Genomic DNA, 26,008 nt, shown 5'->3' with positions numbered 1-26,008 from the left:
ACCTCACTTCTCGAGCGATGCGCCACGTTTCAGGTCAGGGGGTTCTAGCTAAGCAAGGTCAGCCCAACTCGACGGCTGTATGTTTACATGAACTCGATATGAGCGGGTCAGCTGTCTTGGCACGCCAGCTTCGAGACGCTCTCCTGCCAAAAATCTCTCCATAATCGTGAATTTGCAGACGCGGCTGCGAGTCAACCCACACCTTGGCGGCGGATTTGAGGGGCCGAGTTTAGTCGACTCCCCTGCCCGACCCGGCGGCAGTTACATAAAGCAACTGAACTTTTTTCTGCCGCACAATTCGACTCAACTCGACCCTTTTGGTGCCATGTCAACGCCGCTCCCCCAAAGGTAACGACGGTCTTGGATTCACAAGTCCGCAAGTCGCCCTCAGTGCAACTTATCGTACGCGACCTTTAGCTCATACTTGCCGCAAGCCACGCATATGCATTTTTTACGGAATTTCTACAAAACGGGCTCATCGCAGATAGTTCTAGTCTTCCAATAACGGGACACACGCTTCAGGGTTGTGAGGAGAAAGCTATCACGTTGTATTCCACAAGTGATACTTTTGATCACCCCCTTTACTGAGTGTCCGCCTATGCTACATATATAGCTCAGCGGCAGACATGGAATTCGCGTACCGGTCGCAGTTCCTTTTGTGTTTTTTTTTTTTTTTTTTTGACGCCCGTGATAAATCGGCACAGTCCAAAACATGGTCGTTCGTAGACGTCACTGCGGAGCACATGTGCGTGGCTCGACGACCCAATCGATTAGAGGCGGTAAGCGTGCAGCCGGCATTTTATGGTGAACAAGCACACGGGCTCGCTATCATGTAAGTATACAAGGACAGTCCCGAGCGCCAGCTTAGTGCTGTGTATTTTTACCCCCCCCCCCCCCCCCCCCCCCCCCCCCCCCCCCCCCGCCTCCCTCAAATAACATATATCTCGGCGCTCCCATGAAATCGGCTGCGCAGCTGTCTCTGCGTACAATGCCGCTGTCGGGATGTCGTCTTTTGAGCTCCAATTCGCGGTGCTTGCGCGATATTTGCCCCCTCGCGTGTGACGGATGACCTTCGCGCATGCGCTCCGCGAAGGCGTCGCTTGTGCTGACAGTTCAGCTGGCCGACGCGCTGTTCTCATCTGCTCGGGATGACAGTTCTGAAATTTTCGCGGCAGAAGGCCGTGCACCTGACGGAGAGATGATGGGGGAAAAGAGAGAGTCTTTAATAACACCGGAGAACAATGCAGCAGGAGGATAGGCGCCTGTAATAGCGGCACGCAGGCGACAGCGTCAAGGTTTATGAACGTGCGATAAACAAGTGTGCAGCTCTTTCTAAAGGTTCCCGGTTCATATCGTACGTGAACGCTTACAGACTTATATGCGGGGTATGGTTGCGTGCGTACTACGTGGCGCTCCTTTTAATGTTAGGGCATACACAGAGGAACAGTAGCCCTTGCGTGGCGCATCGAACGCTTTTGACCGCGTAGGAAGGAAACACTGCAAGGCAATGAATGCTACAGTTTGATCGAAAAAAAAAAAAAAAAAAGACTACGTTTGAAAGCGTGCTGTGAATTTTTGTGGCTTCTACGCTTCTTCTTTACGAGCAGCGGCCTACAGGCAGGCTTTTGCTCAATCCGAATGCAAACCTATCACATGCCACTTTCGTGGCGGTGGTTGTGTTTGTTGAGGAAATAAGGTAAACTGGGACCGCTTATGCTATTTGCAGTGGCTTAGAAGAGGATGGCGGCACAGCGCAGAAGCAGAGAGTAAAAGAAAAAAAAGAAAACACTTTGCGCATAGCTGTGCGTGCTGAATAACAGTTTCTATTTTAGCGTTTGATATTCGATATGCGCATTTTTTTAATGATCGAATTAACATTTGGCAGCTGTTTCTGCTTTTAGAGCAGAAATGCTTTTTTTCTCTCTTTTTTTTTTTTTTTTTTTTTTTTTTTTTTTTTTTTTTTTTTGCAGGAGCGAAGCCTGGGCTTGTTGGTGAAGCTATGGCATTTTTGAAACGCGCGTTTCGGTTTGGTTCCTTTGAATTTTTTGTTTGTTATGCTTTTTGCCTTGTTTTCTTGTTCTGTTCGCCTGCGTGCCTATGTTTTGGGGGCTTTGTTAGCACGATTATTTACGAGTTACATTACGTTTGATCGCCAGTGCTGCATGTGTGTTCCTTCTTACGCCGGATGAGCTTGAGGTTAGCTGATCCACCCTTTCCAATTGTATGAGTACAGTCCAACGTCCAATAAGGCACCACCCTTCGCCTGTTTCATTTTTTTTTTATGAAATATATTCCGAACTAGCCAGAAAAAAAAAAAAAATCGAATATCCGCCCCATTGGTTTGTTTATTTAGTCAAGATATCTACATCACCCTATAAGGGCATTAAGCGTGGGGATGGAATGAAACAACTGACAGCATAGATGAGTAAAGTCAGTTGCGAATCGACGTCAAAAAAGTACACGTGCTTTTCATGGCGGTTGCATGTTTCAGTCATTCTATGGTCGATATGCCACATGGCAAGAGTTCAAAATAGAAAAAAAAAAAAAGAAGTAACACTATAAACCGCACATGCGCAGCAGAAATAGAAATGACCGGTGGTTAACTCGCCATAAACCGATCAAGGCATGCGAATGCACTGTTTGGCATTATTTTTCTTGGCGGTTTAGCACTGAAGAACTTGCACAGAGCCTGGCAAGGTGTTAAACATCTTTACTGCAGGGAACACAACTGAAAGTACATATGCCGTCCATTAGAATCCCTTTCGCAAACTGTTTCGAAACTGGTTCGGTGGTTTGACAATGGCTGGCGTTGAAGTTGCTGTGGCAACCACGAGGCGCAAGGAATACTTGCTCGGTCGGCTGAATGTCACAAAAATGCAGTTTTTCAGACTTTACGTGTGAAAGGTGCTCGTCACAAATTGCTCTGGAAAACCATTCCACTAATGTATTGTTTTAGGGAAGAAGTTGCACTCGAATGTCTTCATTATGCAATTGCATTCGCATGCTTTTCAAGATAGATCTGTGCGGGCGGATACGTGCGCGTTGTTGTTTGGAGAAATCTACCCTTATCGATGCCTGCTTCGTTGTTGAACATATCCCGGGCCGTCGGTCAACTCCTTCCGGTTCATTTCGGCATGGGCTCGAAAGACTCACAGACTTCGGTATAAGTTCAGTTGGGGTCACCGTGATTGCGGTCACGGAAGACACAAGTGAGCTTGACGAATGCTCCCCTCGCCGCCCTCGCCGTTGCTATAAACGTTCGCATTGATCAACAAAGCACAAAAGGCCATGAAGCTGTACAAAATCCGCGAGCTCTCCGGCAAAGACATAATTACAGGGAATTCAGCGCAACGCAAACACACACAAGAAAGGGGACACCTGACATCAATGTTTTTTGGAGCAAGGAGAGAAAGGATAAGGAGTGTGTGTGTGTGTATGTGTTGAACAATAGCTTTTAATGGAACTGGGTAGCATGAAACGTGGCGCAATATATCACCACACTGAATTTTTTCACCAGTGGACTTCAGCGGAGGCGGCATGGTGAGAGGAAGGAGACAGGCTGATTATTTTCCATCGGACGAGCCAAAGTTTTTGACGAAGCCGTACAAGTGCAGTTAGTTATCGAGGCTTTCAGTGCGAATGCTTAGTTACCTATTATTATTTTTTGTTTTGTTTCATTGTTCGTCCGAAGTACTTCGTAGCGTGCGTTCGAGGCGTTTTATGCTCCCATGTGGTGTGAAATATACCGCCCGCGTACTCGTGTATCCACACATGACTGCTTCTCCTCCATCGCTTGGTGCAGCTGCGCTTCGATGAAAAGAGATGCGCGCCTCTCCGAGCCAGCGACGCAGCAGCCTTGCGTGTGCACAGCTGCCGGCAGCTGCACATGTGTGTGTGTGTGTAAAAGCCTCGCCCTTCGCTTGGCCATGCCTCGATGCTACGCTTACAGATTGGGCTCGCTTTGACAGGATAAAGAGGGAGAGAGAGAGAGAGCCTCGCTCTCGCCGCCGCTTTTTGACAGTTGTGTTATAGTCTCGTAGAGTTAACGAGGTCACGGGATCGACCACATTTGAGAAAGGCGATATGCAAACGACGTCCTTCTGCTGTGTGGTGCGTGTGATTGCGATCTTGCTTTCGAGAGATCCCCTGCTGGTCAAAGTTACAATTATTCCGCCGGAGCCTTCTACCGCGGTGCCTGTTTTTCTCTTTGCCTCTTTTATTATTTTTTTCTACAGCCCATCCTTCATCCCTTCGCTCGCGGCACGATTTAGGTGTCAGATCTATGTAAGACCGTTTTTACGCGTTTACTTTCCAACTGACGTACTTATGGCGCATTGAGGAAAAATTCAAGCTGCCCGCTTCGATAGGGAACCGCGCGTTTAACAGCACGCTGACCTTCTCAATGAAAAGGGGAACACTTACAAGCCGGGAAAAAAGCGTGAAACGAAATACACGTGTCGCCATCGGCGGCCGATTTCGTAACTAAACTGCGTGCGTCGACACAGATCCGTGTTTGCCTGGATCCAAGGGAATAGAAGACATCGCCCTGCACGGTGGCAACAAGCTCTGTTGAAGTGACTTGTACTGTTTCTTTTCTTTTTTAAAATAAATTTCCTCGGCCCTAACCGTAGTCAGAAAGAGCCAGCTAGCACATTTTTATCTAAAACAATAATTGCGTGCAGTTTTCTTCAGCGCACATTAAAAGATGGCAACCCCAGTACTGCCCTGCAAAAACCTTCTTAATTCACTTTTGTTGCTGAAGGAAAGTCGCTGCGCAAAAATAAACCAAGACAAACAAAAAATAAATATAATGTAAGCTTTTCAATGTGTTGTTGTTGTTGTTGTTGTTGTAGAACTAGCTAACGTAGAAAAAAGAGGAATTTACATATGGATAAAAAGACGGACAAGCTATAAATTTAAGAATATTGAAGTTTAACACGTACACAATGTACAAAGGACTGTTTACAGAAAATTTAACATAGCTCCGCTCAGCGCACCGATCGCGCACACTCTGGAGCACACGCTACCACTGGTATCGCCTTGGGAGCCTGTTGCGCGGGCACGCATCTTTGAACTCGAGACTGCTTTTATTACGCGGATTTCTTAAAAAGGCAGCTTGCGCCTTCGGACACGTGCGCATCGTGTTTGTGCGAGAGCACTTGGCCTATATTAAGCATTATCGTAATTCCCTTTATTTATTCCGGCTCTTAGCTCCGCTTCGACGTTGTCGCTATTGTTGCCTTTATTTGCCAAGTGGGGGGGGGGGGGGGGGGGGGGGGGGGGGCTCTTCTTTTTTTTTTTTTTTTCCATTCCTTCACAAGTGCAGAACGTTTGCCGGCTGTCAAGATAGCGCAGCTGTGCGAGTGTAAACGCTCCCCGAGGCGTATCGCGGATAAACAGAGTGTGTAGAGGCTTATCGCGGCCGAGAGCTCTTCGATATGATCAGCATGCCCAGATATTCAGCGTCTGCTTTTTGCACCGTTGCTGCTGTCGGGGCGGGATCAGCAAAGGTCAGTATCATTACGTGTGAGCTCGACATACAGGATGTTCCGTCCGCTCGTATATAGATAGCTGCGTACACATATAGATAACTACACTTCTTTCGTTTTAACTGTCTGCTCTTTAGCGCTCCTATCTCGCAGATATTGACGACGTGGTTGTTCCAACGCCGCCTCTTACAACAGCTCTCGACCTTCCTGTTCGAGACGATGTCGAAATACACCCTACTTTATTGCGGTGTCGTCGTTGTATACCGCCTAAACGCGGCGACGGATTTGTTCGTCTGCTCAGTCTCGCCTTGCCGAGCGTTTGCCAACAACTTTGTGTCTTCTCGGCCTGCCGCGGCCCGCGGGCGGTATGTGAGAGCTAGTGACGTCATCGGCCAACCAACTCGTCTTCACTTCGCTTGCAGTGACAGGCCGCTGAGCCGAGCGCTCCCCCGCTTCGCGCGCCTTTGCCTCATCACGTACTACACGCGTTCCTTCCTTCACCTCGTTTCGTGCCGCAGCACTCATCTTCCTCATCGTTCAAGTTGACGCTCATCGCGCTTGCCAGATGAACAGTTTTTCGGCGAATCAGAGCTCTCTCTATTGCCCTTCTTCCCCCACACTCTGTAGTTCACTAGTCTGAGTGCTTACTGCGCACGTGCAAAAGAAGATTGGGCGAAGAACGTTTTTTTTTTTTCTTTCTTCGTGGAGGAACAAAAAAAAAGGAAAAAAAAAAGATTTTGACGATGTGTCGTAAACCTTTGCTCTCCCCCTAAGCGGCACCCCACCGCGCCGGTTGAACGGGCGTATACGTAAGCGGGCAAAAAGCGGTCTCATTATGCGTAGGGAGCTAGTGGCGCGTCACTGGCGTTGATATAGGGAAGGCCTTACTGATCTAATGTGTGACGTCACACTTTGCGGCTCGACGTCGACACGGATGTGCCACCGGAATGTTGTCCCCTGTGAAATCGCCATTTTACTAGCGGAATCATAACGACAAAACGGGCATAACTTGTTTCTAAACTAGAATCTGTTAACGCTCATCATGTTGCCAATTGTGGCATTTTGTTTTCCTTTCTGTCACTGACGGTACCTAATAACTTGACCATGTCTAATGTTTATTTAGTTAATCATTTTTGGCTTGCGCTTTGTGCTTTCAATGAGCGCGCACCTAATTTATGTTTCGTTTTCGTTTAGATGTAAAATAGGTTGCACGTTAGTGTTATCTTCGGTTTAAACTAAAATATGAGTGAGAATAAAAACGATAAACATAGCTGGATTCATATATTTTTTGTTTCGGTTCTGCCGAAAAAAATAAATAAAAAGAAGCGGTTGATGTTTAACCCTAATAAACTTAGTTGGGCGAAGCGAAAGCGTCGCGTCGTTTTGCTTGGCTTTGCTTTGGTTAGGCTTAGGTTTAGACATGGACAGACATGACTTTGGAGCGATTAAATTGCAGAGGCTATGGGGTCAAGAACGCCGTCAACGACAAGAGGTAACATGCAGTCAAAGGTCAACAGGTGGTACACCAGGTGGTACCATGGTTAAGCTATATATAGCCCCACTGTGACCTCTGGCTCGTCGAAGGTCTAGCGGCCTGCCAGGTTGACCTCGGCTGATACGTGGCGCAGTGAAGCTTTCGCTTCAAGAATGTCAGTAGATTTCGGATATACGCCACAGCATGCCAGCTATGTACTCACCTGTGGAGCTGAAACGTGGAGGCTGACCGAGAGGGTTCCACTTAAGTTGAGGACCACTCAGAGGGCTATGGAACGAAAAATGGTGGGGGTAACATTAAGAGATAGAAAGCGTGCAGAGTGGGTCAGAGAAATAACTCAAGTTACTGACATTCTAGTGGAAATTAAGAAGAAGAAATGGGCATGGGCAGGACATGTAGTGCGAAGAGAGGATAACCGATGGTCGCTGAGGGTAACAAACTGGATTCCAAGGGAAGGAAAGCGTAGCAGGGGGCGGCAGAAAGTTAGGTGGGCGGATGAGGCTAAGAAGTTCGCAGGGGTCAAGTGGATGCAGCTGGCTCAGAACCGGGTTAATTGGGATAAATATGGGAGAGGCCTTCGCCCTGCAGTGGGTATAGTAAGGCTGATGATGATGATGATGATGCCAGCTATTGCCTACGAGATGCAGCTGGTCGCAAACGCAGGGGCGCAGTGCGACAACGAGTTCGCTGGATTAGGTTTTGCAGTTGTAAATTCTGAGCCATTGCGCCTCCGATTTCGACAAGTACCGGATGCACCTACATCGTGGATGCAACTCGAGAAAAAAACGCGCCACAAACCCTCACACGGCACCTTCAGCCTATGACCTGTGCCCATTTTCATGACGCGACGGCTAATCAGGCAACCCTTGTCATACTCCGCATTGTGCCGCTTTAGCAGGTCGGTCCACAACGTCATGAGAATGAGGACTTCTTTGAGGGGCAGAAGCCGCGTTTCTTTTAGTTGTATCTGACTACGTTCTGTCCACAGGTCATCTTGTAAAGAGCCTCTTACCCAGAGAATTATCTTACGGTATCTCTGAAGATGGTGACAACGTTCGTGCAAATAAGACGCCGTCCTACAGCCTCCGCGATGGTCCAGGGACAGGTGCGTAGCTGTGCGGTCATCACGCGGAATACACGTGATTTGAAGGACGTCTGACGTTTCGGGCAGCGAAACTATCATTCAAATACGAAACTATACTTTTTTTTTTTTATGAAACGCTTGATGTTTTCAGAGTTTCGGAGTTTGCAGGCTACGCTCTTTCATGTACTGCAACCAGATGAAACGTTCAGGACTGGCTAATGCATGAAGGCGCCGGGTACGCTTGCCTAACCAAGAAAAGTATATGCGTCGCTCATCTGTTGCTAGCGCGAATGTTTTACTTTTTTTGTGGTTGTGATGACTGTCTCTATGCAACCAAGTTGTTTAGAAATAGACTTGTGTTTACATTTTGATCGTAGCTATTTACATTTTCGTCTTTGAGTTCGATCGCTGAACATTTATTACTGTTATGCATTTTATGGTTTAATACATTTACAATACTGCATCCACTGCTCCAAACACTGTGCAGCACTCGTGTGGTAATTCTTTGTCTAGAAATTGCTCTTTCTATGAAACAAGTGTAAACTAAGTCTGCGTAACTTTTAATCGAAAAACACCGGTAATTCTGTCCCGGGAAACAAAATAGGTCGACAGACAAAAAAAGACATTAAAGACGCAAATTGCGTTCTTAAATTAACGTACCTACTCAAAGGAAAAAAAAAAAAATCTGGATCTGATATATATTCGGTCCAAGTTGCCACGGATGGCATAGATATAAAACTCCGTTTTTAGCCACGCCTTACGAATGGGCAGCGTATATTATACCTCAGTGTCCGAGGGTCCCGGAAAACTGGATTCTGGCCTTAGCCGTTTATCTTAATGGGAAAGCCCCCAGTAGGCAGCGCCTGCCGATTCGACGACGCAGGGAATGGTGAGCAGGTTAGACTTCGTTAAGTAGAGATTTCGCACAAGAAAAACAAAAACAAGACAAGAAAAAAAAAAATGCCGACAAGTACGATGACCGCTGATGCGAAATTTGAGCGCAGCTCTTTGTTTCTTCTCTCACGCACGCACGCACGCACCGACACCGCCGCCGTGTTTCATCAACCTCGCCTAAGCGGTGCGTGGGCGCGTTTATCTTACGTGCAAACATATTTCATTGAGCATTCGTGAAGCTCCTCTTCATTTAACGGTATGATGCAGCCCCGTTTAATGGTTCCCGTCTACGGCGCCCATTTTAGATTTACATTCGCGTTGATGCACTTTGCTGTTCGCTTATATTATCACCGCTCCCTTGATGTGTGCCTCTACGATATCTCACACGTACTCATCTCAACATACACAGCATGTAGTCGTATAAGCTTCCACATTGGCAGCTCCATTCTGGTTGCACATTCCTTCACGTTCTCCTCGCTGTCCAATCCATTGCGCCACCCGTTCTACCTTACTCCCTGTCACCTAAATGCGGGGAGCTAGCGGGTTTACATCTCTCCATTCTGCCACTGCCGCCAGGTGCCCTGGTATACGCTGACGACTGCGAGGCGCAATCCAGAAACAGGCGCCTAAGAGCTGCACTCATGAAAAAGAAAAATTTAGTGCTTAGCGGGGACGTATACATGAGCCCTATACTTCACACCCGCATTATATATATGTTGGCAATGCGCGACCAGAGGCCACGGCGCGTACGCAACCGACGTCCGGTAGCGATAGCACGTTTCCGGTATTCTAATGCGCTCCATCGTAATGGGCTCGTATCGCCCTTACCTTTCGTAGAGCTGCATTCAAACAACTTCTGAAACTGTATAGTCTAAGGCCACGAATTTTGTCACCTGTGCTTCATTCACTTGGAGCGCACGAGTCTTCGCCGCTTCGCTTTTCTCATTATCGAAATGCAGTGTTCTTTTGAGTAACAGCGTACAACGATGAATTCATTTAACAGCAGCATGTCATTGCGATAACAACCTTGTGGCTGTCCCCAAGTTGGCGCATCGAGGCATCCTGAGGGCGCATATGTGCTGTTGCAGCGCTGGAGGCGTCGTTGCCTCCGTCGTTGAACTTTATCCTATTGTTACGTACTGTCACTCCGCGACACATCAGTGGTGCGGAAGGGGCCTTCACCTTATAGAACTCACTCTATATTCTATGATATGCAGTCGTCATTCGTCGTCAACTTGTCTGCCTAATTGTCGCACCTGCTCCGAAAGCTCACGAAACCGATCGAACTGAGTAATGCTTCGAGGCGAAACCGCGTGAAATCTGTTTCATGTCTTGCAGAGTTGCACAGGCGCTCTCCGCGTGGTCTTCTCACCTGGGGACCACACAGGACCCACCTGCCCTAATTCACGACATCTGGGGCAAATAAAGTTGTTTCTCTCTCACTCTCTCTTCTTAGAAATCAACCCAACATTGGCGTATAGTCCTGTCAGCACAGTGTTGTAAAAAGGACGATAAATATAACAACCTTATCAGGCGCGTCAGGCGCCGGCTTCTGATGTTAATGTCGGCATAGAATCCTGGTGTACTTGTCGCTCCACTTTTAGTTATTTTTAATACTGCCGTCACGTGACGCTACAGGTATCTGAAAAAAAAAAAAAAAAAAAAAGAAGAATGCTGTAGTGACGCAAGTTTGCATGCGCTCCCAGCCTTAAGTCCCGCCAGCCAGTGGCGTCGACCGATTTTCATGATGCCGTACTTAATCCGATTAAGCCAACACCCTTTAATCTGCCACACCCTGCTTTGTCACTCTAGCAGTTCTAAAGGGATTATTCACGGCGTCATGAGAATCGTTCGACGCTAGGGGCCCCTTGAGGGGGCCGGACCGCTTGAGGCCGCTTTTTTCTTCAGTTTTATTCGATTACCATGGCAAATACAGTTCCAGATCGAAGGGAAAACTAGAGCGGGGAATAATGGGCGCTTTTTCCTGTTTATTATTTTTTTTTAATGTAAAGGCATGATTCAGCGCAGCTCTGATAGCATTTGTCTTTTTTTTTTTTTCCCATGGACATCTGCTACGTCGTGTTACAGCATGAGGAAAGAACTGTTTGCAGAGCAATCAAATTGGGGTGGGATATTTTGTCCATGTATATTGGACATTAGTTTTCAAAGCCGCTACTCCTATGCCGTATCTAATAAAACCGAACAAGGCTTTAGGGGGAGCCTCTGTTCCCAAGCCAACGTTTCGACAAGAGGACTTGTCTTGTTATGAGAATGAATGGCATTCACCTTATTAAAACTCTGTTCTATATGGTATGTTGGACACCTATTCCTGGAGCAACCTGTCGCACTGATACAATTTTATTGTTGAAATTTCGAACAGAAGATATCGGAAATTTTAGTTGCGGAGTGGCGATATTCAGCATCGTGGCTTTGATGCATCTGCTGGTGAGGCAGGTACTGTTTCCGGTATTTATGTGCAATTGTAGGGTGTAATTTTGTTCTTTTTTTATCAAAATAACAATAACGCGAACGCGTGGTAGATTTAATTTAAACTGTAGATGAGCGTATTTTATCCTTCTATGCATTTAAAAAAAATTATCGAATAAATTGGACGTCGCGCTATTGCACGTTTCATCGTTGTAATACCGCTTGCGTATTCTAGAAGCCTAAGACTGGGCTATATTGGGGGCTACGGTCGGATCCCTAAACTGAACAACGAACACACTCCCTTGCGCAAGAGAGCAAGGGGGGGGGGGGGGGTGAAAGGGATAGTTACGGCAGCGGCTACGATGCGCCTCTTTGGCAATCCCGGCCGCCGCAGCGGCCGCTTTTCGATGGAGACGAAAAGCAAGGCGCCCATGTGCTGTGTGATGTCGGTGCACGTTGCAGAACCCCAGGTGGCCGCAATTTATAGAGTCCTCCACTGCGTCTCTCATAGCCTGAGTCGCTTTGGGACGTTAACCCCATAAAACAAACAGAAACCAAAGCACCCCTTTGGCTGCTTTGCAGTACCTGGCTGTATACCTGTCTCGTGACCTGTCCGCTACTCCGCCGTTCCTCCAGTAACGTCTTGCGCATGCACGAAGCCTCCTCGGCCGCCATTTACACAATATTGTATCATACTTCTTTACCTTTTAACGTAAACTGTCTTTTCTTCCTGTCGCTCACCTCTTTAATTTATCCTACCTGTCTCCTTGCTATCTCTCTATTTCCGCCGCCCCAGTTCAGGTGCTTCAGCTCATTTCGGTGGCAGATACCGGGGCAGGCAAAAAATATTTTCCTTCCTTTATTATTTTTTATTTTTTATATAATAATAAAACCACTTACTACTACTGGTGCATAATAATTCTGTGCAGTGCTAGCATTGTCTAGTTCCTCTCAAATGCACGCATTGCCCCCGCCTGCTCTCCCATCAAGCGAGGAGATGCGGTCAGGTTCGCCAGCGTGCTTTCGGGATGTGGAGGGGCAGAGTGTATAAGGGTGTGTGCACAGATGACTCACACGTCTCTGCACTGGCTAGACAAGACCAGTCATTAATTACTGCTTGAAAAATAAGTCCACTGTACTATTGGGACAGTATTTTCGCAGAAAATATATGCGAAGGAGTCTCCCGCCCCGTCAAACGTACTCCGCCTATAGCGGCGAGGATTGCACTACTGGAGAAAGGTCCATTGATAAGCTGCTACTGCTAGTCCGGAGCTGCCTGAAAGATTGATGACTTGCAACGTGACAGACTGCTTTTTAGAATAGGAGATCCTATAGATTAGGGAAATAAATATCGGGGCGTGAGGCGCATGCTCAGTGATTACCGCACCCCTCGCCATTCATCCCAGCATTCAGCGCGTGCGCATTGTCGCCCTGCTATTACCCTATCTCCCTTACCGGATAGGTCCCACTATTGTAAAACTCCCTAAGGATTTTTAGAATAGGGGACCCTATTGGTTATAGGGATAAGATAATTTCAGAGCGACAGTGCGCATGCGCGGAGTTCTGCAATGAAATGGCGGGGGTTGCGGCAATAACTCTTCACTTATTAGGGATTTGGTTGGATAATAGGGAGTTTTAACGCAACTAACTTCCCAAATAGGCTAAAACTCCTAATTAGGGAGTTTTAGACGAACTACTTGATTGCAGCGTGTGTAACGCGGGCGAACCGGCAGAACATCAAATTTCATTTTTTCCCCCTGCAAAAGCTTTTTTGCGCAATCCGCAGGCAAATTATGGAAGGCCTGCGGACTACCCATAGGTATCTTTGCAAGGGTTAAGGCTTGAAGTATTCGCGCCACTTACGGGCGACCGCCCTGCTCGTTGAAACGTAATTTTTATTAGTAGCGGATAAAGATCATGTTCTTAATGAGAGATATAGCAACGTCGTCCGTGTTTTCTGCAGGGACCCCCGGCGCAAGCGGGTCAGCCTTTCAAGTTTACCGTGTCGGAGACGTGCGACCGCATCAAGGAGGAGTTCAATTTTCTCCAGGCCCAGTACCACAGCCTCAAGCTGGAGTGCGAGAAGCTGGCCAGCGAGAAGACCGAGATGCAGAGGCACTACGTCATGGTGAGTGCAGTGAGCAAAGGTTCCTCAAAGCTCCGTTTATCCGACCTCCTCTAGGCGTCCCGGAGAAAAACAAGCGTGGCCTCGTTTAATTCGGACTCACCTGACTCTAAACACCTTCTCAATCCAAATGATACTTGAGGGCTCTATATCACTACCTTTCGGTCTGAGGAAGAGACAGAATATGCTTAATGGCTAATGTACTGCGCAACTGGAAGCGGTTGCGGTATATGTGGTCCAGTGCGGAAATTTGACTGCAGCAGGGCAAGGAAGGATGAACGTAGGTCTGGGCGAACTGTTCGCGTAATGCCCATAAGCGGTGGGCAATCTGGCTCGATTGATGGTGGTCACCGTTGTCAGATGGAGAGGGAGTTCTGCAATTCGAAATTGCTGCATTCGAATTTCACACATAATTAATCAACCTATCATCATCAGTACGACGCCTCCGGTGACATCCCTCCCAACCCACGAAGGGGAGAACTTTTTGGTTCGGGGTGAAGGTCCCATCCGAAGAAAGGCCAGAGGCTGATGTGTCCCATGTCCGAACAGCTTGGCGCCTTCCCCTTGTTCCTCATTACACTAATTGCTGGAACGATTCCAACCCATGTCATTGGCGACACGCGGGAACCTCTACAGAATGCGCGTCGAATTGATTATTCGAGAAAAAGAACAAGTTTAAAAAATGTAGTGCGTGACCAGCCCTCTGCTGTCATCTGTGTTTTTACACTTCCCCTCTAAAAAGGAGATCCGACTCGACTTTTACCCAGTTCATGTAAGCGTAGTTTGGGACACGATGACAGGATGGAGTCTGGCACTGTCAATGGGTTTCCGTTAACCCATGGGTGCTGGAGGGGCAAGGGTGTGATGGGGACAATCAGACTTGCCGTATACTTCTCTAGCGTCGTCGAAGATCCGGAAAGGTCGCCTCTTTTTGTGGTCAGGAGCCTGGGAAAGGAGGAACTGTACCTCCCCGCTTCCTTTGAAAGAGCTGTGGCGAATTTTAGTAAAAGTAACTTCGACAGGAACTTAATACTTCTGCTGCGTAATTGCCACCGTAAAGTAATTCATTACATTACTAAATTACCAGAACGGAAAAGGAATTCATTATTATGAATTACCCGAGAAAAAAATATTAAATTACAGAAACTTCAATTACTACCATATCAGGCCTGGATGAGTGTAACGGATTGGCAGACAGAGACTTATCTGAGTAGATCTGTCTCTGAGACCTCAGGCCTGCGGTGTCCTAAGTCGCCGGTTCACAGCCATTCCCCAAGCAGCAAGATTTAAGGCGTCGAGGGGCAGTCGCTGGGACAGATGGTGCAAAACGGTTGGAGTTAAAACTAGTTGAGAACTTGAGAGTGCGTGGTGGCTGTGCTGCGGTCGATTACTGCATTGGACCACGCGGAAGCAATAAGCTCTGGGAGTGCAAAGCGCTGGGTTCGCCGCTCGTTTCTGTATAGAGCGTAATGAAACTGGCAAGCATTCTAACATGGTTCTGTTTTTGCTGGTTTGTTGCAGTTGTCTTATCCTTGTAATAGCCCGTGCTCTAAGAAAAGTCTTGGTAGTATGTGGTTATTTATTATATATCCAAAAGGAAGGAAAAGATGTTTGCCAGCCCCGGTATCTGCTATCTGATATCTGAAGCACCTGAACTGGGGCGGCGGAAATGAAGGGATAGTGAGGAAGCGGTAGACAAAATCAAAGAGGTGAGCGATAGGGATAAAGGAAAGGGTAGGTAAAAATAAAGATAATAATATACACTATGGCACAGTGTGCAGTTGTTTGCTAGAGGCCCGCCCACAGATGTCTTAGGTACAGGAAAAGGGGAGGGAATAGTTTCGGGGACAGAATTTCGTAGGAAGGCGAATGAATGCGCGCATCACATCTGGAGAATTTGTCGTTTTGTTTACTAGCTTTACTCTTAATTTGGATGAAAACCAGAATGTAACTGGAAAGTAATTGCATCACTGTGCAAAAGTGATTGTAATATAATGTCAGTACTTTTGGGGAGCAGTAATTAGTAGTGTAATTTAATTATATTTATTATTTATTTAACTAATTATTTATTTAATTATTTCAGCTCAGTAATTGGTAACGCAATTTAATTACTTTTCATAGGTAACTTTGTCATGCGTGGGTAGGTAGGCCTATTTGTTGGCAATCGTCACGGTTCTTGACGTTCCGTGACTCTCCACTTGCACACAGCAAAATGTCGCATTCTGGCCGAGTGTGTGGGGATCGGTGAGGTTGCATTGGTTGCCTGTACGGCTTTTCAGTGGACGTCCCACTCAACCGTCGCTTACGTGTTTCTTTTCCTCTTTCCCTCGGCAGTACTACGAGATGTCTTATGGCCTGAACGTCGAGATGCACAAGCAGGTGAGTGGCGCCGTTGATGTTGCACGAGTGGGCAAGCCGGTACGGGCGTAGTGTTACAAAAAGGCACCCCCCCCCCCCTCCTTCCCCCGCTCTTCTGCAGACGGAGGTGGCCAAAAGGCTCAATGCCATCATAGCCCAGATCCTGCCATTTCTCTCGCAAGAGGTAAGCTAAGCTCATCTCGTAGTCGGCTTCTTTGTGTTATCTGACGTGCTGGTTAGTTGACTAATGCAGTGACGAGAGGAGATGACAGTAGGGTCATTTGTTTAAACTACACCAGCTACACCAGTGTAGCAAATCTCCTATACCTACAGTGTATTTTTGCTGCACTGGTGTAGGCGGTGTAGGTTAAAAAAATGGCCCTAGTATGTAACAGAGCATATAAGGAGAGGAGGAAAGTTACAGCACGGAAGCTTAGTATGCAGTTTGACATCACTGCACGTAAAATACCACCTGTTGCGCAGTTATACACACCCCGTAGCATGCTTCTACAAGCTAAACCGTTGCATCCTTAGTGCTCAAAATGGCACTTAGGTTGGGCAGTGTTTGTTGTTTTTATTTGTTTTATACCGAATTTGTTAGGGGTGCTTGCCTGAATCGATTATTCGCATCGTCTGCGGCGACAGCGATGCAAAAACCCCTGTCCCAGCACTATCCCTTTTGTTCGTAACCAGTCATAGTGATTCGGCGAAGGGATGGCACTGCTTTACCAATATGCATCAGAAAAACTTAGCTTGGCTAAAGCTGCACTAAATATTAAGAGTTTTGTTTGTGTGTTGCAATAAATCTTTTTGAGCTTGGAACGCCCACGAAATGGCGCCACCGGTTCCATGTGGGACAGCGGCCTGTTTTGCTTCGCCCATCAGCGCAGACGATGCGAATAATTCAGTTCGTCTCATCGAATCAGGCAAGTATAGTCCAAACAGATGGTGTGTGAAACAGCAGTATACCGTACGAGTGTCACTTCTGCGTTTACTTTGAGCTCTAAAGATGCAACAGTTTAGCCGGGAGAAGCATTCTACAGGATGCGTAGAATCGCAGAACACGCGGTATGTTTACACAGTGGTGGTGCAGGAGCTTGCAGGTGATGGCGCTAGCGTCGTGAACGGCGCCTGCATGGTCTCGACGCGTGCGTCTTGCATGACGAAAACGTAGTGCTGCTGTGCTGCTGGGGTAACTGGGACGAACTAAAATGTGGGCAGCTAAGCGGGCGTTTGCGCGCAAAGACGCACATGTCCCGCTATGGATGTGCAAGCACTAACAACCTGAAAACACACTGTTATTCTGGAGGCGCGAGCACTCCCAGACTGCTGAAATTATTAAGGTGTTGCAGCTTTGACGAACTGAGCCATTCTCTTCAACGCAGCACCAGCAGCAAGTGGCGGCCGCCGTGGAACGGGCCAAGCAGGTCACCATGACCGAACTGAACGCCATCATCGGGGTACGTGACGCCTGATTGCGCACACTTTGTTCGGCTTGCAGCGCTATAGCTACGCGGCGTCGACGCCGGAAAGCATAGGCGGAGTCGTTTAAGCGCTTTTCCCTTAGCTATACTAAGCATCGCATGCGTGGCGCGCATTGTTCCCCGCGCTACTAGTATTGTTTCCGTCATCACACAGTGATCTAGTTTCACGTGTATGGCGTCATGCATATTATACATATCTCTGCCGTATAACATCCAATGTGTGTCGTGACATCATGGTCCGTTTGTGAAATCTCCGGCTAGAAGGAATAAAACGGCGCCACGAAATTCACATCTACCGCGTTTTCCTTGTTTTCTTGCGCCGCTTCAGTTCAGTTGTCTTACCACGAACCAACTAGCCCGAGGAAATATCTTACTCCAGATTGAACTTCTGTATCGTTGTTGCAGTGAACAGCTAATCTGATTTCTTTCTTTCTTTCTTTCTTTCTTTCTTTCTTTCTTTCTTTCTTTCTTTCTTTCTTTCTTTCTTTCTTTCTTTCTTTCTTTCTTTCTTTCTTTCTTTCTTTCTTTTTCTTTCTTTCTTTCTTTCTTTCTTTCTTTCTTTCTTTCTTTCTTTCTTTCTTTCTTTCTTAGAAGAGACAACTCGGTCCGTAAACCGAACCAATCTATCACGTCGTTCTTCTGGAGAGCAACACCCTTTTTTGTGCTTTGTGAGTCTATAGAAAGTAAAAAAATGGAAGGTGTTCGCGCGCGTCGGTGAACTGTATGGAGGGTTCGGTGGAGTTTAGGTGCAGCTGCAAGTTGTTTTCTATTGAAGTTTTTACCACGTAGAAGCAATAATCTAGGTAACATAGGGACAACTTTTCATTGGGGGCTGGAGGTGCGGATTAAATGCCCGCCTCTTGATGTCCTTCATAGTTAAATTAGCCATTGTGATTGAAATGGATACCTTCATAGTAGTTCGGCTGGTTTGGTTGAAAAATTGAACTGTCAGTTGTACCGTACTTTTGCAGTATTGCTTGTGCGCGCATTGCTCAGTACTCCCCAGGGGAAACCAACTTGCGTCGTCATTGTTCAGATATATCGCATTTTGCAACTCACATCCCCATTACTCTCTTTCCGCTCTGTCGTGACATGGGTTAAGCCGTTAAGCTTGGCGAAAAGGGGAAGTCTCTCAATCCGTACACAATATCTGCGCTCGCGAGGTGGCTTTCTCTCTCTCTCCTTAGGAAGAGCCGCCATCGCTCTTCTTATAAATCCGTGCAGCGTTGCAGAAGCTATTCCAGCAAGTCGTCAAACCTTGTGCGCGCCAGAACGGTGCTACGCTCGTGATGTGACGATGCTAGATTCTGAGTTGTCGCGATTAGCTAGCCATAGGGCGCGCTTTCAGTCATCTGTACTGCGTCGACGCTGGTCCCAGCTTCCGCACTGCTGCGCGCTTTTTAGTGAAACCGAGCGCGTGTGTGTGCGTGGCAGAGACGCACGGCTCGCGTAATGCGTGCGCGTGTGCGATTACCGGCCTCGCGAGGCGCAACCCGTGGAGCAGAAGTTGCGCAATAGTGGTTGCGGAGGGGGTCGGCGTGGCGCGCGCTAATCCGCCGGTGGCGGTTTGGGGAGGCGAGGCATCGATCGCCCCCGGCGGCGGCGGGCGCTCATTACGCGGCTTGTCTGGCTGCCGCCGCCGCTCGCTCGCCGCGCCTGCTTCTCCCCCTCCGCGGCCGATTTAATTATCCGCGCGGCCGGGCGGCGAGCGCTTAATCGAGACGCCCGCGAGAGAATGGCTGCGTGGTGACCGGCGCGTTGGTCTCTTTTCAGCAGCAGCACACCGGCCTGGCACACCTCATGGTGAGTAGCGGAAGAGGAGGAGGAAGGTGGCTCTCTTTAGCTCTCTTCTCACTCACTCTCCTCCTTGCTATCTGTCTCGGCGCGCCTTGCATCAACACCCCCTGCTTGCATGATCCCTCTTTCTTATTCCTCCTCTGGTGGGAAAAGCTGGCTACCTGAGCGTGCAAGTGCGCTTCTTCTCGGCGATGCATGAATGGGGAAACGCGCGCCCGCGGATGAACTGCCTTGCGGCGTGCAGCCGAAGTGTGGGCGCGGTGTTTGGGTCGGGGCGCCGTTGGATTTACTGTGGCAGATTAAAAGTTCGCCGTCTTTGAGGAGATCGGATTGATTGTCTGCGGAAAGGAAGCGGTGGAGCGGGGCGAGACGAAGAAAGCAGCATCGAAAAGTGGGCTTAAAATCTTAATCGTGGCAGCGTCAGAACTACCCTCGATAAAGAAAGGTACAGGGTTGTTCAAAAGTTCCCAGGCCAAAGGGGTCTGCATGCTTTTGATTCTTCTATTGGGGCAATTAGGGCACTCGTGAAGACCAAAGAGTGAAGACCTGCTCCTAACTCCCGATGACAAACCGTTTAGCGTGGAAACTTTTGACGAACTCTCTTCGCCCAAACACAAGCAATTTTCAAAATGTTTTCTAATCCAGACAGGGCCACTTGTTGCTGCACTCCGCGACAGCTTTTTCTGGCAGTGGTGCGGAAGTTCTTCTACCATGGCTGGAACACGATCTTTCCGCTTGAAGTTATTAGCTTTGTTTTAGAACGAAGTGTGTTGGTAATATTCATTATTTAAAGCATATTTATGACACCCTTCAGTGTTCAAAGTCTAGGAGGAGCTTTCTTGATTACAAATTTGCTAAACGCATCCAGTTACAATAAGGCCCCATAGATGGCGCCAGCTGCTAGAAAGAGCAACGCCGGTGCGGCTCAATTATTTGGCGTAATGCTACAGTTTAAGGCAGAGAAGAAGGGTTGGGAAACGCGGGGAGAGACTTTCGCAGATCTTGGTGTAAATGCATTTGCCGGTGGCAGTAGACCATGCGTGGAAATGTTTTTAGGGCGGAGGACTTGAAGATTTTGTGCAAGTAATGTAGCTTATTTTACTCCAACAAGGCAGCCAGTGCATGAAATGTGCTGTAAATGCACATATAAAACGATATACAGTCTCTGTGAAAAGTCAAGCAGGCTTGCTTTTGCGCCACACTGCATTACTTGTAATGCATTCTTAGCGCTCCAAATTTCTTGAAGATGACAAGATTTTTGGTATCAGCTATGTCAGAGCGTGTTAAGAAGCCAGATTTTAAGTACGAATTTTTGTGCACTGTGTGTGTCAGTGCTATGGACTGGCGGCAGGTGAGATGGCACTATAATGGTGAACGAAGAAAGAGCCTTTCTGAAAATACAATACTGAATCCTAATTGAATGAAGCACTACCATTAGCAGAGCAGGCTTGTCTGCCTCTCATAAGCCAGACTTATCCCTCAACTTCACAAATATGAGCACAAACTGTGGAAGGTTGCAGTTCACAAATCCTGACTTGTTGGTGGCTCGAGCATTCCAATACGGACTAGAAGCATTGTCTTGAGCCAAGAACCTTATTTGGTTGAAATCTGTGTGGAGCCGTCTGCTGCACAGTCTCTCAGAGTCGATGTACACCTTCAGGAAGTTGCATCTCGCCAACTTACTTAGTATTATCTCAACGTGTAGGCTTATGCCCTTAGGCACTGACAGTGGTGGTTTGTTTGCTGTGCCGGGCACCGTCTTGCAGCAACAGATGCAGGCACAGCAGCTGGCGCACGGTGGTCCCGGTGGCATGGGCCCGCTTATGCCGCATGCACTTGCCTTGGGCCCACCCAACAGTGCGGCCAGCTTGTTGGCCCTCTCCTCGGGTTTAGCACCCGTGGCTGCACTCAAGGAGCATGACAAGAGGGCAGCTGCAGCAGCCGCCGCCGCTCAGGGTGCGTATGCCAACTGGCCTCATTGCTCTTTCGCTCGGCACATTAGCATGCCCACAAAGCTCTGCCGAGCATGTTTCATTGGCGTGGTGTGCTCATAAGCTGTTACCTGACACAACGTGTATGCTCTTTGTTGGCCTCCAGATATGTAATGTCGAGGAAAGAAATTTCACTTGGTGTAACAGTTGCCGCTGGTTTTCGGAAAAATAAAAGGAAACGCATTCTAAGAGAGCTGCTTATTCAACTGATCAGTCCAAATGTTCCTTGAGTTTTGAACTTCATCTTTTAAGGCATTAATCTTTTATGAGTCAGGCCTTGTGTCGTTTCCCATGTTTGCGAAGCAATAAATGCGTATCCGCAGGGTGGGTTTGCATAGGATGCGACCCTGAATGTGTTAATATTATAGCTGTTGTTTTCAAATTGGAACAATCTATATTACAGAGTGTTGATGTTGCGGTTATTTCAAGATTGTGTTTGCCTTTTTTCTTCCTTGCATTCCCAACGGCACTTCCCTTGTGGATCAATAGCGGCTGCTGACGATAGGGTGAGTGCAATGCCCGGCCTTCATTTGCAGTGCTTGATGTACATGGTTAGAGACTCGTAAAGGTTAACCAATTACATGTTTGGAAGAGCAGATTGAAATCTATTTTGCACCTTATTGTTTTTTTTTTCTGTGCAGTTCAGTGTTTGGCCTGGTCTTAAATTTGGCTTTTACATGCAGGCTTCATAGATATGTACCTTAGTGACACCAAAGACTGCGCTTTTTAGCCTTTGTTTTGAATGGCACAGTACGAAAAAAATAGAAATGCGAAAAGGAGGTGGGCACAAGTGCTGACATTTCTATGTTGTAAACATTGTTGCCGATCACACGTTACTGTGCGTTACTTTTCCCATCGATTACAAGTAATAATGCCACGTGTTGTCATCAGCACACATTGTGATCACCATATTTATGCAAATATTGGGATGCCTAAGGTAGAGCCTTGTAATCGGACCTCCCATCCTCTTTTGAGACAACACAGTTTTATTAGAAAAGCACTGACTTTCACAGTTTTTCTTTTTCTTTACTGTGGCTATATTGTTTGCCTTTGTTGCTGCCTTGGTTTTTTTCTCACTGTAGCAGAGATTCTGTCATAGCATCACATGTAGCAATGCACTCTCAGAATAAGTTGTGAACAAACTGATCGTTGCCGCTGTATCTGACTTATTCTTTTTCCCTGTTTTGAGTACTAGTTATAGGGAAATGAAGTCAGGACTAAGTATGGTTTTCCTAATTTATTTCCATTGGTGTTTTGAAACGAAAATGTAAAACACAGAAGAGACTTAGATGAAAGCAACAAACAGTTCTCTGTAACAGAGATACATTTTTGCATCTGATAAAACTAGCACTTGTCTAAGTCTCGTTCACAACTACATCTGGTTGAGTTTGCACTGTGTCATTCAAAACGCCGTTGAGCAGGCTTTCCCAGTGGAACATAATTAGCATACTGGAAAAAAAAAATTCTCCACAGAGGGAGGTGGAGCCTTGCCGTTATTTGAATGAATAATACGATGCAAACTGTTACTAACTTACGCGCAAGAACTATTTGCCCTGTTAAAACTGCAATTACCTTTGGTTTTGAGTGGACATGAGGTATGAGCAAGCTCCAGTTATTAATGTGCCTCACAGTTGAGCTAGTGCATAAGTTAATTGAGGCTTGAGTGAAAGTGAGTTGCAAGCCAATACTAGATTTTGGAAGAATGTGCATTGACCTTGTCAGACTTGCACTTAGAGCAGATCTTTGTTGTGAGTGGGATTTTAATTGAAATGAAATAAAATTTATTTCAGCAGAAATTGGGGTACATGTACTTGAGATGACTTGGCAATGACTACTACCTATATATTTGTTCATTTATTTGCTTTGACAGTGGTATACATCAAATACACATTTGGCCAGTTTAGAGCAGAATGTTGCCAGTCAAAAAAAAAAAAAAGTTAGTTTTATGTGCTGTATTTGGGTTTAGCAAATTGCTGTCTTAAATGCTTGTCGTTGCCAGCTTGAAATATCTTAAGAATTCCAAATTTGATTCCTCTTCGAACAGAGAAACTCGCCCTCCCCGCGTGATGCAAAGTTACGAACCCGGACGCCGGACACAGAGTCTGACAAAAAGCGGCGGAAAGAAGACAAGCATGACGTCATTGTTCATGTAAGCGTTTTGAGATTTTTTTTAGCTAGTTTTCTCCGCAATGCTGTCATAGTATCACATGTAGCATTGTACCTTTAGAATAAGTCGTGAACAAACTCAGCATTACAGCTCCATCTGACTTATGCTTTTTTCCTGTTTTGAGTACTAGTTATAGTAACAATGAAGTGAGAACTGGTAATGATTCTCTATTGGTATTTTGAAATGAAAATGTAAAACACAGAGGAGACTTAGATGAAAGCAAAAAGCAGTTCTCTTTAGTTGTTTTATTTTTGGCAGAATTTTGTTCCCCACAGCCTTGACATCAGAATTTTGTTGTCATTGTTTTCAGGACAATGATGATGAGAACCAAGAAGTGGATGTTGCAAATGAGGTGAGCATGCTATTGGCGTTACTCATATTTGTGCTGAGTCTGATTATTTTCTGGATGTACAACATAGTGACCACAGACACAAAATGCACCATTATTTTCTCTGAAACCTTGGGTAGGGGGTCATTCGTTGACCATGAGTACACTGTTATCTTTCATAACATGATCAGTCCATTAGTTGGGCAGCATTTTTGTCATTTCTGGGCAGATCTGTTTTTGGTGGAAAGCCCAGTACCTTTGCAGTTGCCCCAGCATACAAACTGGCCAGCTTCTTTCCCTCTATTCACTGATTTGCACCCATTTTAGGACCCGGTGTCACCAACCAACAATGGAAGCCTTTCGCCGCGAGAGAATGGCAGCGAGAGACCCATCAAGCGAGAGCGGCCTCCTAGCCGTTCGGGCTCTTCCTCCAGTCGTAGCACCCCTGTCTCCTCAAAGTCTACAAAGGACGGCTTGGTGAGAAAAGCTACGCTGTTGTCAGATTTGCAGAAGCATGCGTTTCTCGTCACTGAAGCAACATTGTTCTGAGTGCTCACGTGCGCTGCAGCCGTCATGTCCTTCATGTAAATGGCTGCGTGTGCCTTTTCACGCAGTCCTCAAATTATATAGAACTAACTGCAGCATTCCCATGCTCATGAAAGGTTTGTGAATAGTAGCATAGGCCAGGTAGTATAGCCAGTTGAGTACAGTCACAAATGCAACCTTTTGAAGTGGAAGCTTCACTACGCCAGGTTGTTCGAGCCGTCAAGTATGCACGGTTTTTACCTTGAGGGAGATAAAGAGGTCAAACTTTTGCCTTAAGCCTGGTGGTCGCCATGTGACTTCGGGCCATAGTCACGTAGGCCACCAAGTGGCCCGTGACTACTGTCAAGGTCACGTGAGGTGACGTCAGTGTGACATGGAAGTAGGGGGTACTAGAGGGGCAGTACGGGTTTAAATAGGAGCCCCCGGGCTCCTGCCTAGGTTACAAAACTGTGCGAGATGGGGGAGGACTGACACCCCACTACAGTAGCGCGTCGGAACGCGAAGAAGGCACGTCGGAATGAGGCCCTGAAAAGGCAGTATACCGAAGAGACCGATGAAGAATGGTCTTTATGTTTGGAGAAATGCACAATGTGTTTATTCCTAGCTTGGCAACGAGCGTAGCCATGTACATGAAGCTTTCGCTTCCCTTCAGCATTAACCAATGTTAAACCACCAGCTAATTTTTTGCTCTCAGAGTTTACAATGGCGCTTTGTGCCATATGTGACTCTGAAACATCTTCACTTTAGACAATCCAATTCATGAAATGCAATTTTTCGCCGATGATGAACTCTAAAATGCGTAGAAGCATTTGTGTGGCAGCATATATCTGACAGTGTCATAATGTTTATCTTCCTTCCAAAGGGTGACAAGTCCCCTACCCCGGTGTCGAAATCGTTAACTCCAACGAGTTCAGGGTCTACGACGCCTGGTTCCAGTGGAGCAGCCAAGGCGTCCTTGCCAGGTTCCTCTTCCAAATCATCAGGCCTTGGTGAGTAAACTCTGATGCTGCTTCCCCTGCCTACTGTTTTTGCCCCATCAGTCTGCTTTGCGGCTCGTGTTTCTCTGGAGTCGGCTGACCCGGCTCTCACATAATGCACCTGGTCGGGGTGACCAAGTCCAAACTTGCTGACGACATGTTTTTTTTTTTGTTGCAACTCTGCTTTTCTTGTATGGGCATTATGCTGGGAAACTCGTGGCCGCCAAACTAGGCTGACTCGCAAAGGAAAGGTAGCGGTGGCGGGTGAGGTAAAATTCATGGTGCCGTTGTTTGTTGCTTGCTGGAAGGAGTTCCTGTGGATTGTTGTGTAATATATGCACATCTTAAAGAATCAACAGTAGTGTATCTGTGGATAGTTGCTTGGCATTGTACTAGCTTGGAAATCAGACTGTGCAAAGGCTATGTTTTAAATACTGCACATTTCCTTTAAGACAAATGTATTTCTTGCATTACGTAACATAGCATGAGTTTTTTATTTTTTCCTGCTTAAGGAAGTAGAACATTGGAAAACAGTGCATTTGTGAAGCTCCTTTTATTAAACATGAACCCTTCCTGCCATCTTTCCCCGCCCCTGTTTGTGTTTGCAGGCCCGTACCCATACCCACTTGGGGGGGCGCCTCACGCACTTGCGGCGGCTGACCTGGCGGCGGCCAACCCTGCAGCCTTCCCCCAGCTGCACAGCTCGGCGCTAAGTTCCTATTCGCGATCTCTGGTGGGCACCTCTGGCGGCCACCCCACAGACCGGGCATGGCTGTGCACCCCACCCACCCCTTTGTCCAGGCCCAACACAATGGCCTTTGTTCAGCATGGAAAAAAAAAGCCTAG

The 26,008-nt window shown here is 47.0% G+C and overlaps 1 protein-coding gene across 4 annotated transcripts in view; it reads left to right on the top strand.

Moving 5' to 3' along the window:
* Nucleotides 1-26,008, top strand: part of LOC146197052 (transducin-like enhancer protein 4) — a 67,879-nt gene that overhangs the window by 18,262 nt on the left and 23,609 nt on the right. For 2 of the 4 annotated variants that reach the window (XM_084598783.1, XM_084598781.1), the window contains exons 2-13: nucleotides 13,353-13,517; nucleotides 15,849-15,893; nucleotides 15,994-16,056; nucleotides 17,258-17,332; nucleotides 19,130-19,159; nucleotides 20,920-21,109; nucleotides 21,634-21,650; nucleotides 23,189-23,293; nucleotides 23,622-23,663; nucleotides 23,967-24,116; nucleotides 25,048-25,174; nucleotides 25,771-25,895. In XM_084598783.1, the coding sequence (XP_084454909.1) occupies nucleotides 13,353-13,517; nucleotides 15,849-15,893; nucleotides 15,994-16,056; nucleotides 17,258-17,332; nucleotides 19,130-19,159; nucleotides 20,920-21,109; nucleotides 21,634-21,650; nucleotides 23,189-23,293; nucleotides 23,622-23,663; nucleotides 23,967-24,116; nucleotides 25,048-25,174; nucleotides 25,771-25,895 (1,134 nt within the window). The remainder of the gene's footprint in view (nucleotides 1-13,352; nucleotides 13,518-15,848; nucleotides 15,894-15,993; nucleotides 16,057-17,257; nucleotides 17,333-19,129; nucleotides 19,160-20,919; nucleotides 21,110-21,633; nucleotides 21,651-23,188; nucleotides 23,294-23,621; nucleotides 23,664-23,966; nucleotides 24,117-25,047; nucleotides 25,175-25,770; nucleotides 25,896-26,008) is intronic. The other 2 variants (XM_084598782.1, XM_084598784.1) reach the window with 2 other exon arrangements.

This window comes from Amblyomma maculatum, chromosome 3 (assembly GCF_055883805.1).
Source record: "Amblyomma maculatum isolate TAMU_Amacu chromosome 3, ASM5588380v1, whole genome shotgun sequence".
In the NCBI taxonomy this organism is placed as follows: domain Eukaryota; kingdom Metazoa; phylum Arthropoda; class Arachnida; order Ixodida; family Ixodidae; genus Amblyomma; species Amblyomma maculatum.
This window is presented reverse-complemented; position numbering and strand designations above follow the sequence as displayed.